Source organism: Pristiophorus japonicus, chromosome 1, assembly GCF_044704955.1.
Source record: "Pristiophorus japonicus isolate sPriJap1 chromosome 1, sPriJap1.hap1, whole genome shotgun sequence".
In the NCBI taxonomy this organism is placed as follows: domain Eukaryota; kingdom Metazoa; phylum Chordata; class Chondrichthyes; family Pristiophoridae; genus Pristiophorus; species Pristiophorus japonicus.
In genome coordinates, this window is record NC_091977.1 from 120,945,276 (window position 1) to 120,963,092 (window position 17,817).

Below are 17,817 nucleotides of genomic sequence, written 5' to 3' on the forward strand. Positions count from 1 at the left end.
TAAGGTGCTGCACATGAGTTGGTAATTGGTTGGAAGGTAGGAGCTAGAGTAGGGATAACAGGTTTGTTCTCGAATTGGTGGGATGTGACAAGTGGTGTTGCCCAGGGATCTGTCCTGGGGCCTCAGCTTTTCACCATATACATTAATGATTTGCATGAAGGAATGGAGAGTTTCTATCCATGTTTGAAGATGACACTAAGTTAAGAGGCATAGCAAGTTGTGTAGATGGGAGAAGGAGGTTACAAAAGGGACATAGAAAAATTCACAAATGGGCAAAACAATTCAATGTGGGAAAGTGTGAGGTTATGTACTTTAGATCCAAGAAAGCCAACTTCAGCTGATGGTCGAACATTTTCAGGGGGGGGGGCGGGGAACGGAGGGAGAATGTTTCATCTTAGCTTTGTTGGAACTTAAATCAATATTCACTAAAGCTGCTGCATTACTTAATATTTTTTCTGCTCTATCATCAGACTTTTCTAAATACAATTGAAGCAATGCACAAAGGAAAGGAAAGCAGTTGGGAGATTTGAGTTATATCCAAGGTGCAGCTCATACCCAGGCATATGCATCAGTAAGTTTGTGGAATAATGCAGCATATCAGGGTAGAAGGAGCTTAGCACCAACTACCTTGTTTGCATAAACAGGTGACAAGTTATTTACAGATCTTTCATCACCATCCTTTCCTCCAAAAGATGGCGAACAGTTCTAATGGCACTGGCAGCCCTTCAGTGCCAAATCATCATTTTTCATGTACAAATCTAGACAGCGAGTGTTGGTAAGCCATTCAGCTGTGGGGGTGGTATCACAGTCAGGCGCAATCCTGCACTCAATGTTCATGTAAACTAGAATCACTGGGTAACAATTATGAGGAACCTTAGCCGGCATTTTCACTGTCTAGCCAAGGGACACCAATTATAATGTCCTCAGTATCACAACGAGAGCCAGCCATCCTGGCATACACCTCCTTGGTCTAGATGGCTATTTGAGGCCTCTGCAAACCCTTAAAAAAAAAAGGAACATGTTGGTGCTTCAAATCATTTCAGATTGAGTTACAGGACAGAGCAGCTTTAAACATGACACTGTGGGTCCCATAAGTCACAAGACCTAGTTTACAAAGAGGCCCCAATCAGAAAGATAAGGACAAGATAAACAGAAACCTGCAGATTAACTATTACCAAAACATTTGATTTCTGGGAAAGAAGAAAAAAATCTGAGAAAAATATCTACTTGCTTATATAAATTTGCTACTGAAAAGTAACTTGCTTCACAAAAAAGGTTACTGGAACACAAAAAAGGGTTACTGAAACATAATTGAGGGGAATCTAATCATAAAAAGGACAATAAGAGGATCAAATGCAGATTCTTAAAAGAAAATGGATAAACAAACAATTTTTCTTGCAGAATATTATTTGGGCATGGGAGGGGAAGAAAGGGTACAATTCAGTTTATTAAAGATGGAAGGTAATTCAACCATGGTCATTTACTGAGTATAGTTTTCCAGGCTTACATTAAAATAGCACATTGTTTTATTTTAGCTGGCTCTATATTTGTTTAAAATGCAAGACTTAAAATCCTGAATATACAATTTTAATTTCTGAATATACTTGGTTTATATAAATTTGCAGCTGAAAAGTAACTTGCTTCAAATGTCGGCCAAGGTTCCTGGTAATTGTTACCCAGTGACTCTGGTTTGCGTGAACTTGAGGGCAGGATTTTGCCTGACTGTGATGCCACCCTTGGCTTACCAACATTCACTGTCTAGACTTGTACATGAAAAATGATGATTTGGTACTGGAGGGTTTCCAGTGCCATTAGAACTGTTACTATCCTTTCCCCCAAAAGATGGCTAACAAGAAAATATGTGAATATACAATGTGTGTCAAAACAAGGTAATGCAAGATGGACAGTGCCAAAGTTGATACAAAGTTGATTAATAGACCAATCCAAATATTCTACTCAGTTTTACAAATTACCTGAGAAATTACAGAGGGGCAGATATTCCTGTTTAGTGCATGGACATAAAGAAAAAAAAAATCAAGCATGGAGAAATTGTATAGCCATAAAAGGAAGCCTGTCTGATATTCCATTCACTTGAATTAGCAGGTGGGCTCAGTAATGGACATGCAATCTTCCCTACCCAAACTTTCTCTGCTCAGCCCAGATCATTTATGCCCAAGCACAAAAAGGGAGAATTGGTCCAGAATGTATAAAATTTGACAATTGATTAAGGAAATTGTAGATTTCTACTTTGAATAGATCTCCTGATAGCCGTGAGTAAATGCACCATGTGGCGCAGGATTAAGTCATATGGTGGTGGGAAGTGGGGAAAAAAAACAGGAGTTTCAACTTCCAGCCACCCCCTGGTGCACATGTATGGACTGCACAGGATCAGGCTCTTGTGACTGACAGTTGATATTTGCTGTTACTGGTAGTCTCTGTAGAGTTCTCAACTCTAGAACATATTCACACGAGGCATATACTGCAGACAAGGTCACTCATGACCTGCACCTTTATTCCCTGGACCAAGGAGTGCTGAGCCTGCGTGGAACCTCCCTTTAAGTACCTGGCTGACCAGGTAAGGAGTGTCTCCCACAAGTTTACCCCCTGTGGTCAAGGTGTGTATTTCACAATTGTATACAGTGTAGTTACATATTGGTTACAGCTATGTGAAGGTTACAAAACATGACAGTCTCCATGGAGCTAAACTCAGTGGCAGGAAGGGTAATGGTCGATGGCTGTTATTTTGACTGGATGGCTGTTTGGAGTGGGGTTCCACATGGCTTAGTACTAGGTCCCTTGCTTTTCATGGTATATATATTTAGACTTCAATGTAGGGGGCGTGATTAAGAAGTTTGCAGATGGTACAAAAATTGGCAGTGTGGTTAATAGTGAGGAAGAAAGCTGTAGACTGCAGGAAGAGATCAATGGACAGAAAAGGTCAGCTGAGCAGAAAAGTGGCAAATGGAATTCTACCTGGAGAAATGTGAGGTAATGCATTTGGGAAGGGCCAACAAGGCAAGGGAATACACATTAAATGGTAGGATACTGAGAAGGAAGAGGGACCTTGGAGTACATGTCCACAGATCTCTGAAGGTAGCAGGCCAGGTAGATAAGGTGGTTAAGAAGGCATATGGGATACTTTCCTTTATTAACCGAGGCATAGAATGAGAGCAGGGAGGTTATGCTAGAACTGTATAAAACACTAGTTAAGCCACAGCTGGAGTACTGCGTGCAGTTCTGGTCACCACATTACAGGAAAAATGTGATTGTACTAGAGAGGGTACAGAGGAGATTTACAAGGATGTTGCCAGGACTGGAGAATTTTAGCTACGAGGAAAGATTGGATAGGCCGGGGTTGTTTTCTTTGGAACAGCAGAGGCCAAGGGAAGACTTAATTGAGGTGTATAAAATTCTGAGAGGCCTAGATAATTGAGTGGATAGGAAGGACCTAGTTTTCCCTTAGCAGAGAGGTCAATAACTCGGGAAGATAAATTTCAAGGAATTGGTAGAAGGATTAGAAGGGAGTGGATGAGAATTTATTTCACTCAGTGTGGTGGTAGTCTGGAACTCACTGCCTGAAAGGGTGGTAGAGGCAGAAACCCTCATCACCTTTTAAAATGTGGCTGCATGTCCACTTGAAATGCCCTAACCTACATGGCTACAGACCAAGAGCTGTAAAGTGGGATTAGGCTGGATAGCTCTTTTTCAGCATGCACAGACACAATGGGTCGAATGGCGTCCTTCTGTACCATAAACTTCTATGATGCTATGAATGAAGGCGGCTCAGTCCCACCTTCTCACGGAACTGGGGATGAGCAATATATCCAATCTTGCTAGCATCACCTGCTTCGCAAGATAATCTCAAAATGGGAGGGTCGGGGGGGGTGCAAGGGAAGGAGGAAAGAGCAACGTGAAGAATCAACCTTCTGTTCAGTCACTCTACATGTTGATTGGTCCAAGTCGCCACTGATTTCACAATTTAATGATTTTCCCTCCAAATGAAGTATGAGAAGGAAAAACTGCTATCAGGAAGAGAGCAATGACAAGACAGAGTATCAATACGATTACCACACAAGAGTAAGCATACAAGATAACTAAACTAACTTCACTACTTACAGAATAGCAAGCATTCCAATACTAGGAGTCCATTCAACCTCCTTTGTCCAATTTTCACAAGTCCAATAATTGATTGAAGGAGTCAATGTGGAGCCCTGGTTGATGCAGCAATAATTCTGCCTTTTTAATAAATAGCCTAATAATAAGGCACACCAAGTGCACTAGTAGCAACCGGCAAATATTAATAAAACATCAAGTTACAAAAACAAGTGCGTGTAAACAAAACCTAAAGATGGCAAATTTGGACAAGTCTAGCTCCTGTAACATTTAGGATTTGTTTAATATTGAAGGACCACAATTAATTTTTGGCCATGTCGTTTTTTTTGTAAAGTTGGAGGGAACTATCCAATGGGAAGTGTGTTCCAATATCAATCAAGATCAGTGTGTGTGTGGGCAGTACATAATAAAACCGAACTATCTCACGAGTGCAGAAGTGAAAAATGCAATTCTAGTTTAAGCACAATCCATCCACCATGTCATACTGGAAGCAACATTAAATAAATGGCAGATGGAAGTTTGTGCAAGTATGTACAATTAGCACATTTTAAATCACCTCTGTATAATTGCAATGAAATAGGGATCCATCTACAGTTTAAATTGTTTCTTAAAATGTTCCCACTGTCTTGCCAATAGCAATGTTATATTGCCACATAACCCAAGAGAACAGACATTAAAGTGAAGCATAAAGGGAACAGGAGTACAGGTTTCACTTTCATCATAAATTACATTCAACATCCAGTTATATCAGAGGGGCACATCAAGTCACATTCCTGATTCAATAGTATTTAACAGACAAGGGGGTCTGAAAGAAATGTTCTACATTCCAAAATCAAGACCCAACAGAATTTCCTTGTCTTCTTATCTTGCATTTTAAGAGTAAATATTTCCAATGGTTGATATCTTTTCAGTCGGCTTTCCCTTCTAAATATTTTGGTAATATATTTGTGCTCACCAAGGATCAACATTTGGTAGCAGTACTGGAACTGTATTACCCATCAAACAGAGTCATTAAGCCTTACTGCACCAGTGTGACATTCCCATTTCACACACCAATCACTCTTTTGGGCCGAGGGGGGGGGGGGGGGGGGGGGAGAAAGAGGGGAAGATGGGACTCCAAATACAACTGAAAATGAGAGATGAATTATGGATAATTGAAAGCACAAAACATTATACCCAACAATTGAGTTTGATTTAAATCCAAGGAGGTAGGATGGCATCCTAATTCACTTCATCAGTCTCCTAGCCAAGATAGATTTTAATTAGGACTACTGAATTATATTGGAACCATAGGTGGAGTGACTTTCAGATTTCTACTCTAATTTAATCCATCATCTTATAAATCAGTACATATGCTATTCAACCACAAGAGGCAGCTAACCAGGTGAAGGAAGCAACATTTAAATATCTCCGTACGGTCATCAACCTGAAACGTTAACTCTGTTTCTCTCTCCAAAGATGCTGTCTGACCTGCTGAGTATTTCCAGCATTTTCTGTTTATTTTTCAGATTTCCAGCATCTGCAATATTTTGCTTTTGTATTTAAATATCTCCACTTGACTTGTAACCAGCATGTCACACATTGAATTTGTGCTGAAAAAAGGTGACTAAACTTCCATTAACAGACAAACCAGAAAAACTCCAACTCAGGAACTAGTATCTCGGTTGACCATGCAACATTTATTTTGGGTCAACTGAAATCCCACTGGACCCTCCTTTCCAGATGTTGTGAAAAGTAAAATACAAGTACTGATTCCAGAGTAACCAATACTTCAGGTAAAACTACAAAATTTGGTGCGAGGTTCACAATGGGGCCGAACTTGGTGGACTCACCAGCCACTGGTACCGTGTTTTCTGGGTGGTCTCCCATCGGAGTGAGTTTGGTGGAGGCCTCCCACCGGCGGGGAGGGAAAACCGCCGGGGATCGTCCGCTGACGCGCAAGAGTCCTCCCACCTGTCGAGCTGCCAGTTTGGTCCGGGCGGGAGTCCGCTGCAGCAAGGGGAAAAGACCACAGCGTGGAGGTAGGTCTAACCTCAACAGTGAGTATGAAGACCTGCAAAAAAAGTTAGGTAAACTTCTTTTCTTTATTTTTCTTTCAGTGATTCAGGTGGATGGGGTCCCCCTGAAGGGTTTGCAGTGGTTTTCTTTATATATATATTTTTTTTAATCCTCCGTACTTCGCCGAGGATTGCATTTGTCGCCGAGGTTGGGATCTCGCGCCTGCTGCTGCCCATATTCATGGCGCATGGTCTTTCCAGGACTTTCTCCATGAAAGTTCCGCCCAAAGTACCATCAGGATCTCAGCGGTCCTTTGGGTGGCACTTGGGCGGAACATAGCTTCCACCAAGTTCAGGGCCAATGAAATGGGGGTGGAATTTGATCCCCAATTACTAGGGTAACAACTGAAAGCACAAACTCTGTATCCTGCTCTAAATAAATTATCTGGATAGTGAAACTAATCAAAACACCCCTTTAGCTTAATGGATAAATGCACCATGTGGTGTGGTACGAGAAGTTTCCAGGTTGAGAGCCCTGCAGCAGTAAGAACACTGCAATTGGACTCAGCTCTTCCAGGCAAGGGAAGCAACCAAGTGATAACAAAAAGAATAGGAGGGACAAAATGTAATAAAACACAAGTTATGCCAAAAAGGCAAAAGAGAGAGACTACACTTTTAAAACTATTTATTGTAATAGTGCACTGAATGTAGGGATAATCATACTTTCAACAGGAATAAAGGCTTATTTCTGTGATGTAGGAATCATGTTCAAAATATACAATTTTTTAATTTATATGACTGAAATGTAGTTTCCCTTAATACAGTACTTTTAGGATCAGATCGAAAGAAAGCTGTTATAGCAGAACCAGGGGAATCAAAAGATTTTCCAACATTGATCAGGAATCCCAAGTAGTCACAACTATATAAAAAAAAACTTGCTAATATTTTCCTATAATTCATTTACATACCTGATAAGGTGTATCTTTATGAATTAAAAATTAAAACGACTGATACCAAAAAATATGCATCTAGGAATAATTTACTCCCTTATTTGAACCATCTATCCATTCCAAAACTTTTATATTCAACCCTCAGACAAAGTGTTCACGGAAGATAAACAATCTTTTCAAAATGAAGGACATCTCAACGGGAAACAAATATTTTACTGCAAGCACCATATCCCATTATATAAAAATGTATTTCATTAACAGTTCAATATACATTTAATATTAAAAATAGAGATTATAGAATACACTCAATATCAACCTAACAAGGGATTAGTTCTCTGTTCTTCTCACTAAATTAAACTGGAGATGCTTCAGTTATATTATCTTCTGCAAATCCAAATCTGGAACAACGGATTCTACCAATGTGACTGTCTTCTGTTTAGGGCAGTTATGTTGATCAAAGAATGCTGCCATGCATATATGGAAAACATCACAAAACATGAGAACACATCAAATCATCCAGTGTCAAATCCAGTTTACAATTATATTGCAACCAAATGGTTTTGTTAATAGGACATGAACCAATGCATCATGGTCCATTCATTCTGACCTCATTCATTTGTAATAAAGCTATACCAATTGTAGCTCCAAACATTTAGTGGGTAAACACATCACTAATTGTCATATTAAGCTATAACAGCCAAGAATATCTGCAACCCTTGCTGAAAAGTGCACTTATGGACACGGAGTAAAAGCAGGATCAGGCACAGCTTGGACACTCCACACATTCAAATATCCTATCAGCAATAGGCTCACATGAAAAATGGGCACATAAGTGAGGTACTGGAGGATTGCCACCTGTGGAAACATAGACCAGCACATTCAGAAGATGGGGTGCAGGGGGAATCGTTTAAAAACTGGTTATATTAAGCAACAGAAACTGCATTTCAGACCAATCCCAGTTTCCAAAATACTGCAACCAAGATTTTTTTTTTTTTAAAAAGCTTAAGCTAGGCTGCCTGAGATAACTCAGGAGGACAGCTTTTATGGTGTATTTTGTAGTCAAAAAATAATTCTTATGCCATCCCTCAACCCAACAGGTCAGTGAATAAGCACATCCCATTGTGTAGCATTGTGCTCTACTGTCTCAGAAGTGGAGTGTCATTATTTCCAGTTATCTCCTCTCCTTAACTAAAGCAATAATGAGGATGACTCATCCTGGGGCACAGTACAATGAGTGATAGCAAACCTCAAGTGCCTCTCACAAGCAGTCATGTGAGCCAAGAGCACGATTCAACTAAATCTCAGCAAAACAGATCCTGTCCCCACCCAATGTCCATTCTCACTTTCCTTGAATCACTAGATAGCCACAAATCCCACTACTGATTATTGATTTTCCCTTCATCAATAAATCCAGGAACACTGAAATCAATTGTAATGCCCTCAACACAAAATCTTAGATATGCTAACTCAACGCAGAACTGTATACAAACCTCAGGCCTTCCTGATGCGTGTGTCTCGGTAGTGCATTTTCCCAGTCAGTTAGGAGAGAAAAAGTTCCTCACCTCAATTCCTGTTTGGGCTAAGTTAGCGAAATTAAGCAAGATTGGCAAACAATATGCCTCAATCGGTCATAATGTGTTTGGATTAGGTAAGAAATAGAAATAAATTAACACATACTCTGCAAGGGGGCCACAATCACTCTCCACTGAGTGTCAGCCAGTGGCTCAGTGGGTAGAACTCTCGCCTCCTGAGTCATAAGATTGTGGGTTCAAGTCCCACTCCAGAAACTTGCAACACAAAAATCTAGGCTGACACTCCAGTACAGTACTGAGGGAGCATTGTGCTGTCAGAGGTGCCGTCTTTCAGATGAGACGTTAAACCGAAGCCCCGTCTGCTCTCTCACGTGCACGTAATTAATCCCGTGGCACTATTTTGAAGAAAAACAGGGGCGTTATCCCTGGGGTCCTGGACAATATATTTATCCCTCAATCAACATTACAAAAAATAGATTATCTGGTTATCACGTAGCTGTTTGTGGGAGCTTGCTTGTGTGCAAATTGTCGTGTTTCCCATATTACAACAGTGACTACACTTCGAAAGTACTTAATTGGCTGCAAAGCACTTTAAGACATCCGTCCGGCGGTCATGAAAGGCGTTGGATAAATGCAAGTCCTTCTTTCTTTCTCCAGCAACCTCTTCTGGAACTGCATTTTATGGCCAGAATTTAGTTTGTATGCGATGTCACCAAAGTTGACCAACATTCACTGTCCAGGCACACCCTTGGCCAATTGCTGGGGACCTGCCATCGCCGCCTGTGAAACTATACTTTAAAAAATTGCTTTCTTCACAAGAGGAAATGAAAAAGGGGACAGGCAAGAGAAAAATAAAAAATCCTTACAAAGTGAGTGCTGTGCTACTTTCATGCTAAACCAAGTCTTCTTCCCAGAAAGTGGATGAGGAGAATGACATTCTACTGAATTAGTTCACGACAGACAGAAAAGCACTGGATGTGATTTTCTAGTAAAACAAAGCAAGGAGTAATCTCGCTTAATTTTTTCCCACATCGTAATTTTCACTTCATACACAAAAACTGCTGTATTAGCTCTGTCCTTGCCAACCATCATCGGCTCCCTATCCCCACCCGAACTGGAAACCTTTGCCCACAATCATCATCATAATCATCATCATAGGCAATCCCTCAAAATCGAGGAAGACTTGCTTCCATTCTTAAAATGAGTCCTGAGGTGGCTGAGCAGTCCAATATGAGTCACAGTCCCTTTCACAGGTGGGGCAAATAGTCGTTGAGAGTAAGAGAGAATGGGACAGATTTGCCGCATACTCTCTCCGCTGCCTGCACTTGATTTCTGCACACTCTCGGCGATGAGACTAGAGGTGCTCAGCGCCCTCCTGGATGCACTTCCTCCACTTAGGGTGGTCTTTGGCCAGGAACTCCCAGGTGTCGATGCCCACAAAACCCATGCATGGCCTCGCCCCTGCGTATTCTACAATCTCCTTAGCACAAGGCCTCCCCACTCTTCTGACCAAGGCCCACCTTCAGTGGTAGAACCTACAGCCATATTGGCACCACACTCAAACACTCTCCCACCTTGCTACATCTCTCCTGCAAAAGCTTCCTCAAAAGCCATCTCTTCAAGCATGCATTCAGTTAACTCAAATTTAAATCTCTGCTTTAACCTCAACCACTTGGTCATTTTACTATGGTTAAATATTCTATATAAATACAATTTGTCAGGAAATATAGATGCAAACTCAGACTGTGGGGATGTTAAATGACATGTGTGTACAGAACAAGCTTTTTTTGGTGGAAAGGAGACGGTGGGAATATTGCAGTTTTAAACAATGCAGGTGTGAAAAGGAAAAGCGTTGCCAGATAAAGGGAGAGTAATGGGAAGCCTAATTCTTCAATGACCTCGGTTAATCAGTTGACGTGCAGATTGGATTTGCATTAGACCATCCCGTAGCACATGTAAACTGAGTGGGGCTTCAGAATGTTTAAACCTTGAGCTTTGGAGAAAAAAAATCGATTGAGGGATCAACCTTTAAGGTGAGACTGAAGCGGAAGCGGAGCCCTGCTCAAGCCGGACGCTTTAATTGGCGCTAATGAAGTGCCATCTCTGGCCAGGCTGCCGGCGACAATCTCAAAGTCCATTCACTCATTGCGAAACAGCGGGAAGCTTCCCGGCTCCAGCTTGATGAACTCGGTCTGTCCCCTACCTGATAGATCACAGGTCATCAAACGTTGGTCATTTTGTTTTTGTTGCACAGTCAGCCTTCCATAAGCACACTTCCTCCCCACCCCCCCATAATTTAAAATAAAAAGCCATAAAAAAAAATGATTAGTCGCCAGCACCAGAACAAAAACAAAATAAGAAAAACCAGTGTGGCCGAGCGGGGCCAGTTGCATGTCCGGTCCGATCCGGACCGGGCCAGGAGCGCGTCCTCTCCGGACCGGTCCGGGAACGGGAGCGCGAGCGCCGGCTCTGCTCCCAGCGGATGACACACCTGTGCCGGCACTTGCCCAGCCACCTGAAAGGAGTTCGTTCAGATCTTGATCCCCGAAGACCAGATGTCCTCTGGAAAGGTTTACCTGCTCCAAGTGCAATAAAACACTTGGAGAAAGGGGTCCCGAAACATCTGAACGGTTTTAAGTTACGCTGGAGTTTTTATTAAAATATGAAATGTTGCCCGTTTAAAATAATTTCGTCAAGTAAACCACTCATTAAAAACTATGTTTATTACTCCGGATTACAATGCAATTATCTGTTTGATTCCACCGGGAGAGTCAGAAGTTCGAGCAACACAGCGGACGCGAGAGCAAGTCGCCTTTGCCTATTTCAGAGGAAATAAAATATAAATCTGAGAGCGATGAAGAATCACAGATCGACGGCTTTTCCTAACATAGAGGGGTAAGAAGTCGGAGGTGGGAATGCTCCGTTTAAAATAAATTTGCTGAAAATGCACCTTACCTGTCCCAAGTTTCTGTATCCGTATTTACTGGCTATTGTATTGGCTTCTTCGGTTCCTCCGTTTATCCTCACAGCCCAGTGGTTCGTGTACATCAGAGTTCTGGAAAATGGGAGCATAACCCCTAGAAATAACACCAGAGGAAAGACAAGATCCTGGCACCACTTCGCCGTTCGACCCATCTTTTATCAACAAAAAAAATATCCCAGTCCAGATCCTCACACTTCCCGTGTTAATGTCAGAGCCGGGCAGATACAGCGTGTCTCCTCTCAAGTCTATCCCCTTTAAACAAGCTCGTCCACTCCACCACACGCACGATATCCGCTCCTCATAAACCTTTCTTTCGCATTTAGTCGGGCTTTTTGATGATAAACCAGGTGGAAAGAGAGAAAGGGTTGAGCGCCAGTCAGTGCCTGTGGTTCGGATGTGCTCAGCAGATTTGTGAACTGCTGTGGTCCCCCACTGGTGCAGCTATTCTGTCTGTAGCTCTATCTCAGTACACGCCAGTGTATTTTATATATATATATATATATATGTGTGTGTGTGTGCGCGCTGTTCGCAGGTCGGTGGCTGTTCTGTTCCTCACTCAGATAATCTCTGCCTTAAGATGGCTACAGCGCCTCCTCCAACTCTACCGGTAACTCAATTAACCTCCCGCCAGAGAAATCCATTAAAATGGACTTCCCCCTGGTCCTAGTGCGCTCCGCTTCCAACAAAATGTTTTGCAGTACTGTAAATTTCTACCAAACCAAGCACATTGAAATTTCCCCTTCCTTGACTCGAGAGTACCACAGTTCCTGCAGAAGGTTTGCAGACTTTTTTTGCAGAAATGTAGGTAGATGGGTCTGCTCCACTTTCCCATCTCCGCACAGCTATAAGACACATTATAAATAAAAACAAAAAATGCTGGAAATACTCAGCATCTATGGTGAGAGAAAAACAGACTTAAGGTTTCAGGTCGACGACCTTTCAGATGCTGCCTGACCTGTTGAGTATTTTCAGCATTTTCTGTTTTCATTTCAGATTTCCAGCATCTGCAGTATTTGCTTTTGTATTAGACACATGATTATGTTAATTTTACAAATATTTATATATAGAGATCCAGGGGGAACAACACTCTCCCTCGCCACACGATAAGAAAACAATTTCAGTGTGATTGGAACTATCACCAAAAATATTAGGAAGAAATGGTATGTGATGTGAAGCTATGAACCAAATGAAATCCCTTCGGTAGCATATTTTATAATGTAATATGAGATGTCATAGCATGCACAACTTCAGCCAGTTCACATTACAGTCCTTTGACTTCAGGAAAACAGATGCCAGAAAAAAGAATATTGGGTCTGATCTTCATCCTGAGATGTGACAACTGAGAAAGAAAGTTTTTTTCATGGTGGTATTGTAGTTTCAGTCGAGGTTAATGGTTTTGTGACAATCAGAACAGTGCATAAGACAGTGTGGAAACCAAGCCTGAAATAGATAACGTAGTTTAATCACCTCTGGAAAAAAAATGTTTAAGTCATTATGGCCAAATTGCAAGCAAACCTGTAGTGAAATTATCACAGAAAACAAAACGAGGAAGAATGTAATTGACACTAATCAGAGCGGTAATAATATAACCAGCAAAGAACAAAAAAGAAACTGGTTATCAATGTCATATAATTTTTTTTGCTTAAGAATTTTTCTTCACTTTTCTTCCGCGTCCCCCCACCCCAACAACCAAATTCTGATTCATATTACATAAGAACATAAGAAATAGGAAATAGGAGTAGGCCACCTGGCCCCTCAAGCCTGCTCCGCCATTTAGTAAGATCATGGCTGATCTGATGATGGACTCAGCTCCACTTTCCTGCACGCTCCCCATAACCCTTATCGCACAAAAATCTGATTATCATCACCTTAAATATATTCAATGACCCAGCTTCCACAGCTCTCTGGGGCAGAGAATTCCACAGATTTACAACCCTCTGAGAGAAGAAATTCCTCCTCATCTCAGTTTTAAATGGGCGGCCCCTTATTGTGAGACCATGTCCCCTAATTTTAATTTCCCCTATGATTGGAACTATCCTCTCTGCATCCACCTTGCGAGCCCCCTCATTATCCTATATGTTTCGATAAGATCACCTCTCATTCTTCTGAACTCCAATGAGTATAGGCCCAACCTACTCAACCTATCCCTATAAGTCAACCCCCTCATCTCCGGAATCAACCTAGTGAACCTTCTCTGAACAATCTCCAAATCAAATGTATCCTTCCTTAAATACGGAGACCAAAACTGTACGTAGTACTCTAGGTGTGGCCTCACCAATACCCTGTACAGTTGTAGCAGAATTTATCTGCTTTTATACTCTAACCCCCTTGCAATAAAGGCCAACATTCCATTTGCCTCCCGGATTACTTGCTGTACCTGCATATTAACTTTTCGTGTTTCATGCACAAAGACACCCAGGTCTCTCTGTACTGCAACACTTTGCAATTTTTCTCCATTTAAATTATAATTTGTTTTTCTATTATTTCTGCCAAAGTAGATACCCTAGCATTTTCCCACATTATACTCCATCTGCCAAATATTTGCCCACTCACTTAGCCTGTCTATATCCCTTTGCAGATTTTTTGTGTCCTCCTCACAATTTGCTTTCCCACCCATCTTTGCATCATCAGCAAACTTGGCTACATTACACTTGGTCCCTTCATCCAAGTCATTAATATAGATTGTAAATAGTTGAGGACCCAGCACCAATCCCTGCAGCACCCTAGTAGTCACTGTTTGCCAACCGGAAAATGACCCATTTATCCCAACTCTCTGTTTTCTGTTAGTTAGCCAGTCCTCTATCCATGCTAATATATTACCCCCAACCCCATGAACTTTTATCATGTGCAGTAATCTTTTATGTGGCACCTTATCGAATGCCTTCTGGAATCCCAAATACACCACATCCACTGGTTCCCCCTTATTCATCCTGCTCGTTACATCCTCAAAGAACTCCAGCAAATTTGTCAAATATGATTTCCCTTTCATAAAACCACGCTGACTCTGCTTGACTGAATTATGCTTTTCCAAGTGTACCGCTACTGCTCCCTTAATAATGGACTCCAGCATTTTCCCAATGACAGATGACTGGTCTATAGTTTCCTGCTTTTTGTCTGCCTCCTTTTTTAAATGGGGGTGTTACATTTGCGGTTTTCCAATCTGCTGGGACCACCCCAGAATCCAAGGAATTTTGGTAGATTACAACCAATGCATCCACTATCTCTGCAGCCACTTCTTTTAGGATCCTAGGATGTAAGCCATCAGGTCCAGGGGACATGTCCGCCTTTAGTCCCATTATTTTACCAATTATTACTTCATTAGCAATAGTGATTGTATTAAGTTCCTCCCTCCCTATAAGCCCCTTGATTATCCATTAATGGGATGTTTTTAGTGTCTTCTACTGTGAAGACATATACAAAATATTTGTTCAACGTCTTTGCCATTTTCCTGTTCTCCATTATTAATTCCCCAGTCTCATCCTCTAGGGGACCAACATTTACTTTAGCCACTCTTTTCCTTTTTATTGTACCTGTAGAAACTCTTACTATCTGTTTTTATATTTCGTGCTAGTTTACTTTCATAATCTATCTTCCCTCTCTTTATCATTTCTTTAGTTGTTCTTACCTGAGTGACCATTCATCCTGAGTGGGCTTAGTGATGCCTGGAATTTCCATGGGACTTCTCCAGCGGAAGATTGCCGGAACCACCACAGAAACAATGTAAACAATTAAAAAACCGATGTTGATGCTGTTTCTCCAGGGTTTCCACCAAAGTTACACAGGAGATTGGGAGAACGCCATAAGGTTCAGAGCCAATAAGTGTTGGTAATTCTTGAACCGTTCGGGAACTGTAACTAAGGCAATTTCTGTCTTCAGCAAATGTCCACACCTGCACATTTTCTAGCAGAATTGGAACCTTGGCTGATTTCTTTCTTCCCTAGCCGAGGGGTCCTGAGCCCAACTTAGGGATGCCAACTTTGGTTGGACATATTCCAGGAGGCGTCATCACATAACCTCCTGCTTTCAACTGCCTCACCCCCACATTCCTGCTATTGGTCGCCCAACACATCCATCCTCGCAGCGGACTACCTTTCCATGTAAATTGGAAAGTGAATAGACTATTCATTACCCGATTGCATGATTCATGATTGTCAGTCAAACAGCCTTTTTTTCATGTCTGATATTTTTATAACTAATAAGCACAAGTTTTCAAATGATTTTTTTTAAACAATTTTTTATTGTCGCGATGGTCTTTCTCTCGAATTGTTTGCAGGAGATGAATCTTTAATTCTTGGAGACTCCAGGGTAATCCTGGAGGGTTGGCAACTCTAGCCCAACTGTATTCCCCTACTGCCAGTTTATCTGAAGTCAAATAACTTTTCATAGACCAAGGATCAAAACCAGCCATCTGGTCTGTATCCCTTTGAATCACACCAACCTGTACCTTCATCTATTGAGCTATTGATGGGGCTTATAAAATCTCAATTCACTATAAGGGAATATTGTTCCAGAGTAATGGGTGGGCTGGAGTTATTTTATTCACACATAAAACACACTAGTTTAATTGGCAACTAGCTTGTCTATAAACCATTGTCCAACATTCTAGTTAAAGTATGAAGGATCTGAAATCAGCCAAATTAGATTTTTTCCCTCCACTTCAAAGAAAGATTAGTTGTCTTTGTCCATGTGAATTAGATTTGTTAAGTTAAAGTACTAAGTGTAACTACCAGTTCCTGTGTTATGCATGTGTTAACAGGCTGGTATTCTATAAATCAGTTCCTGCCATCTAATTAAGAATCAGGGATTGTTATATACATTTAAACATAGAAACATAGAAAATAAGTGCAGGCGTAGGCCATTCGGCCCTTCGAGCCTGCACCGCCATTCAATAAGATCATGGCTGATTAGTCCCTCAGTACCCCTTTCCTGCTTTCTCTCCATACCCCTTGATCCCCTTAGCCATAAGGGCCATATCTAACTCCCTCTTGAATATATCTAATGAACTGGCATCAACAACTCTGTGCGGCAGGGAATTCCACAGGTTAACAACTCTCTGAGTAAAGAAGTTTCTCCTCATCTCAGTCCTAAATAGCCTACCCCTTATCCTAAGGCTATGTCCCCTGGTTCTGGACTTCCCCAACATCGGGAACATTCTTCCTGCATCTAACCTGTCCAGTCCCGTCAGAATTTTATATGTTTCTATTAGATCCCCTCTCATCCTTCTAAACTCCAGTGAATAAAGGCCCAGTTGATTCAGTCTCTCCTCATATGTCAGTCCAGCCATCCCTGGAATATGTAATATGTAGTTTCTGATATAAATATACTTTTGGTCATTTCATGACAATAACAGCTGGCCAGAGTGCACAAAAACAGTCAGGTTCCAAATCACGTAACCATTATTAAGGATGTATCTTTATATACTTAAAATATTCATATAATTTAGTCTGTCAGAATCATTATTGCTTTCATAAATTCACTATCCATTTTGTGCGAGCTTCATCTGATTAAAACAATTAGGCAAGTGTGTTTTGAAAGCAATCATTGTGTCGTTTGTGGACATTTCCATTACAATTCATTTGAATCCAACATTAAAGGAAATTGGGGTATAAATTGAACCTCTGGGTGGAGAGCTTTTAGTGGATTTCTAAAACATGTGCAATCCAAAGTCTTCATGAGTGCTTGGTTTATGTAATTCACATAAAACTCTAATGAGGGATATTGCAAGAGAATGCATCATCTGTAAGGAGGTGTTGACTGAGCAACTAGTTGGTTGTATGTATTCCAAAATGCCACTTGTAAAGTATTGAATATGCAGAAATCAAGCACAGGCAGCGGAAGGAGCGTGCGGCAAACCAGTCCCACCCACCCTTTCCCTCAACGACTATCTGTCCCACCTGTGACAGGGACTGTGGTTCTCGTATTGGACTGTTCAGTCACCAAAGGACTCATTTTTAGAGTGGAAGCAAGTCTTCCTCGATTCCAAGGGACTGCTGATGTACTGTATTGTAATTGCCTAATATATCTCTTATTTATAATTTAAATGCAAATATATTTTATTAGTGGTTTACTGTGTACTGTTTTTTTTTACCAAATGATAGATTGAAAAAGGAGTTCTACTAAATTGAAGTAAATAATTTAACACAATCAGCATTGATTGTTAGACTTGGGTTACATTATCTCTCCGAGATCCCCTGGCATGCTCTCCTCCTTCCAGATAAGAGAGATGAGGTCATGGATTCACG

General features: G+C 41.2%; 1 protein-coding gene across 3 annotated transcripts in view; it reads right to left on the reverse strand.

Annotated features, from left to right (window-relative positions):
* pcsk5b (proprotein convertase subtilisin/kexin type 5b) overlaps positions 1 to 12,051 on the reverse strand; it is a 280,532-nt gene extending 268,481 nt beyond the window's left edge. For all 3 annotated transcript variants that reach the window (XM_070882813.1, XM_070882798.1, XM_070882808.1), the window contains exon 1: positions 11,548 to 12,051. In XM_070882813.1, the coding sequence (XP_070738914.1) occupies positions 11,548 to 11,727 (180 nt within the window). In that variant the 5' untranslated portion in view covers positions 11,728 to 12,051. The remainder of the gene's footprint in view (positions 1 to 11,547) is intronic.
* Between the last annotated feature and the right edge of the window lie 5,766 nt (positions 12,052 to 17,817).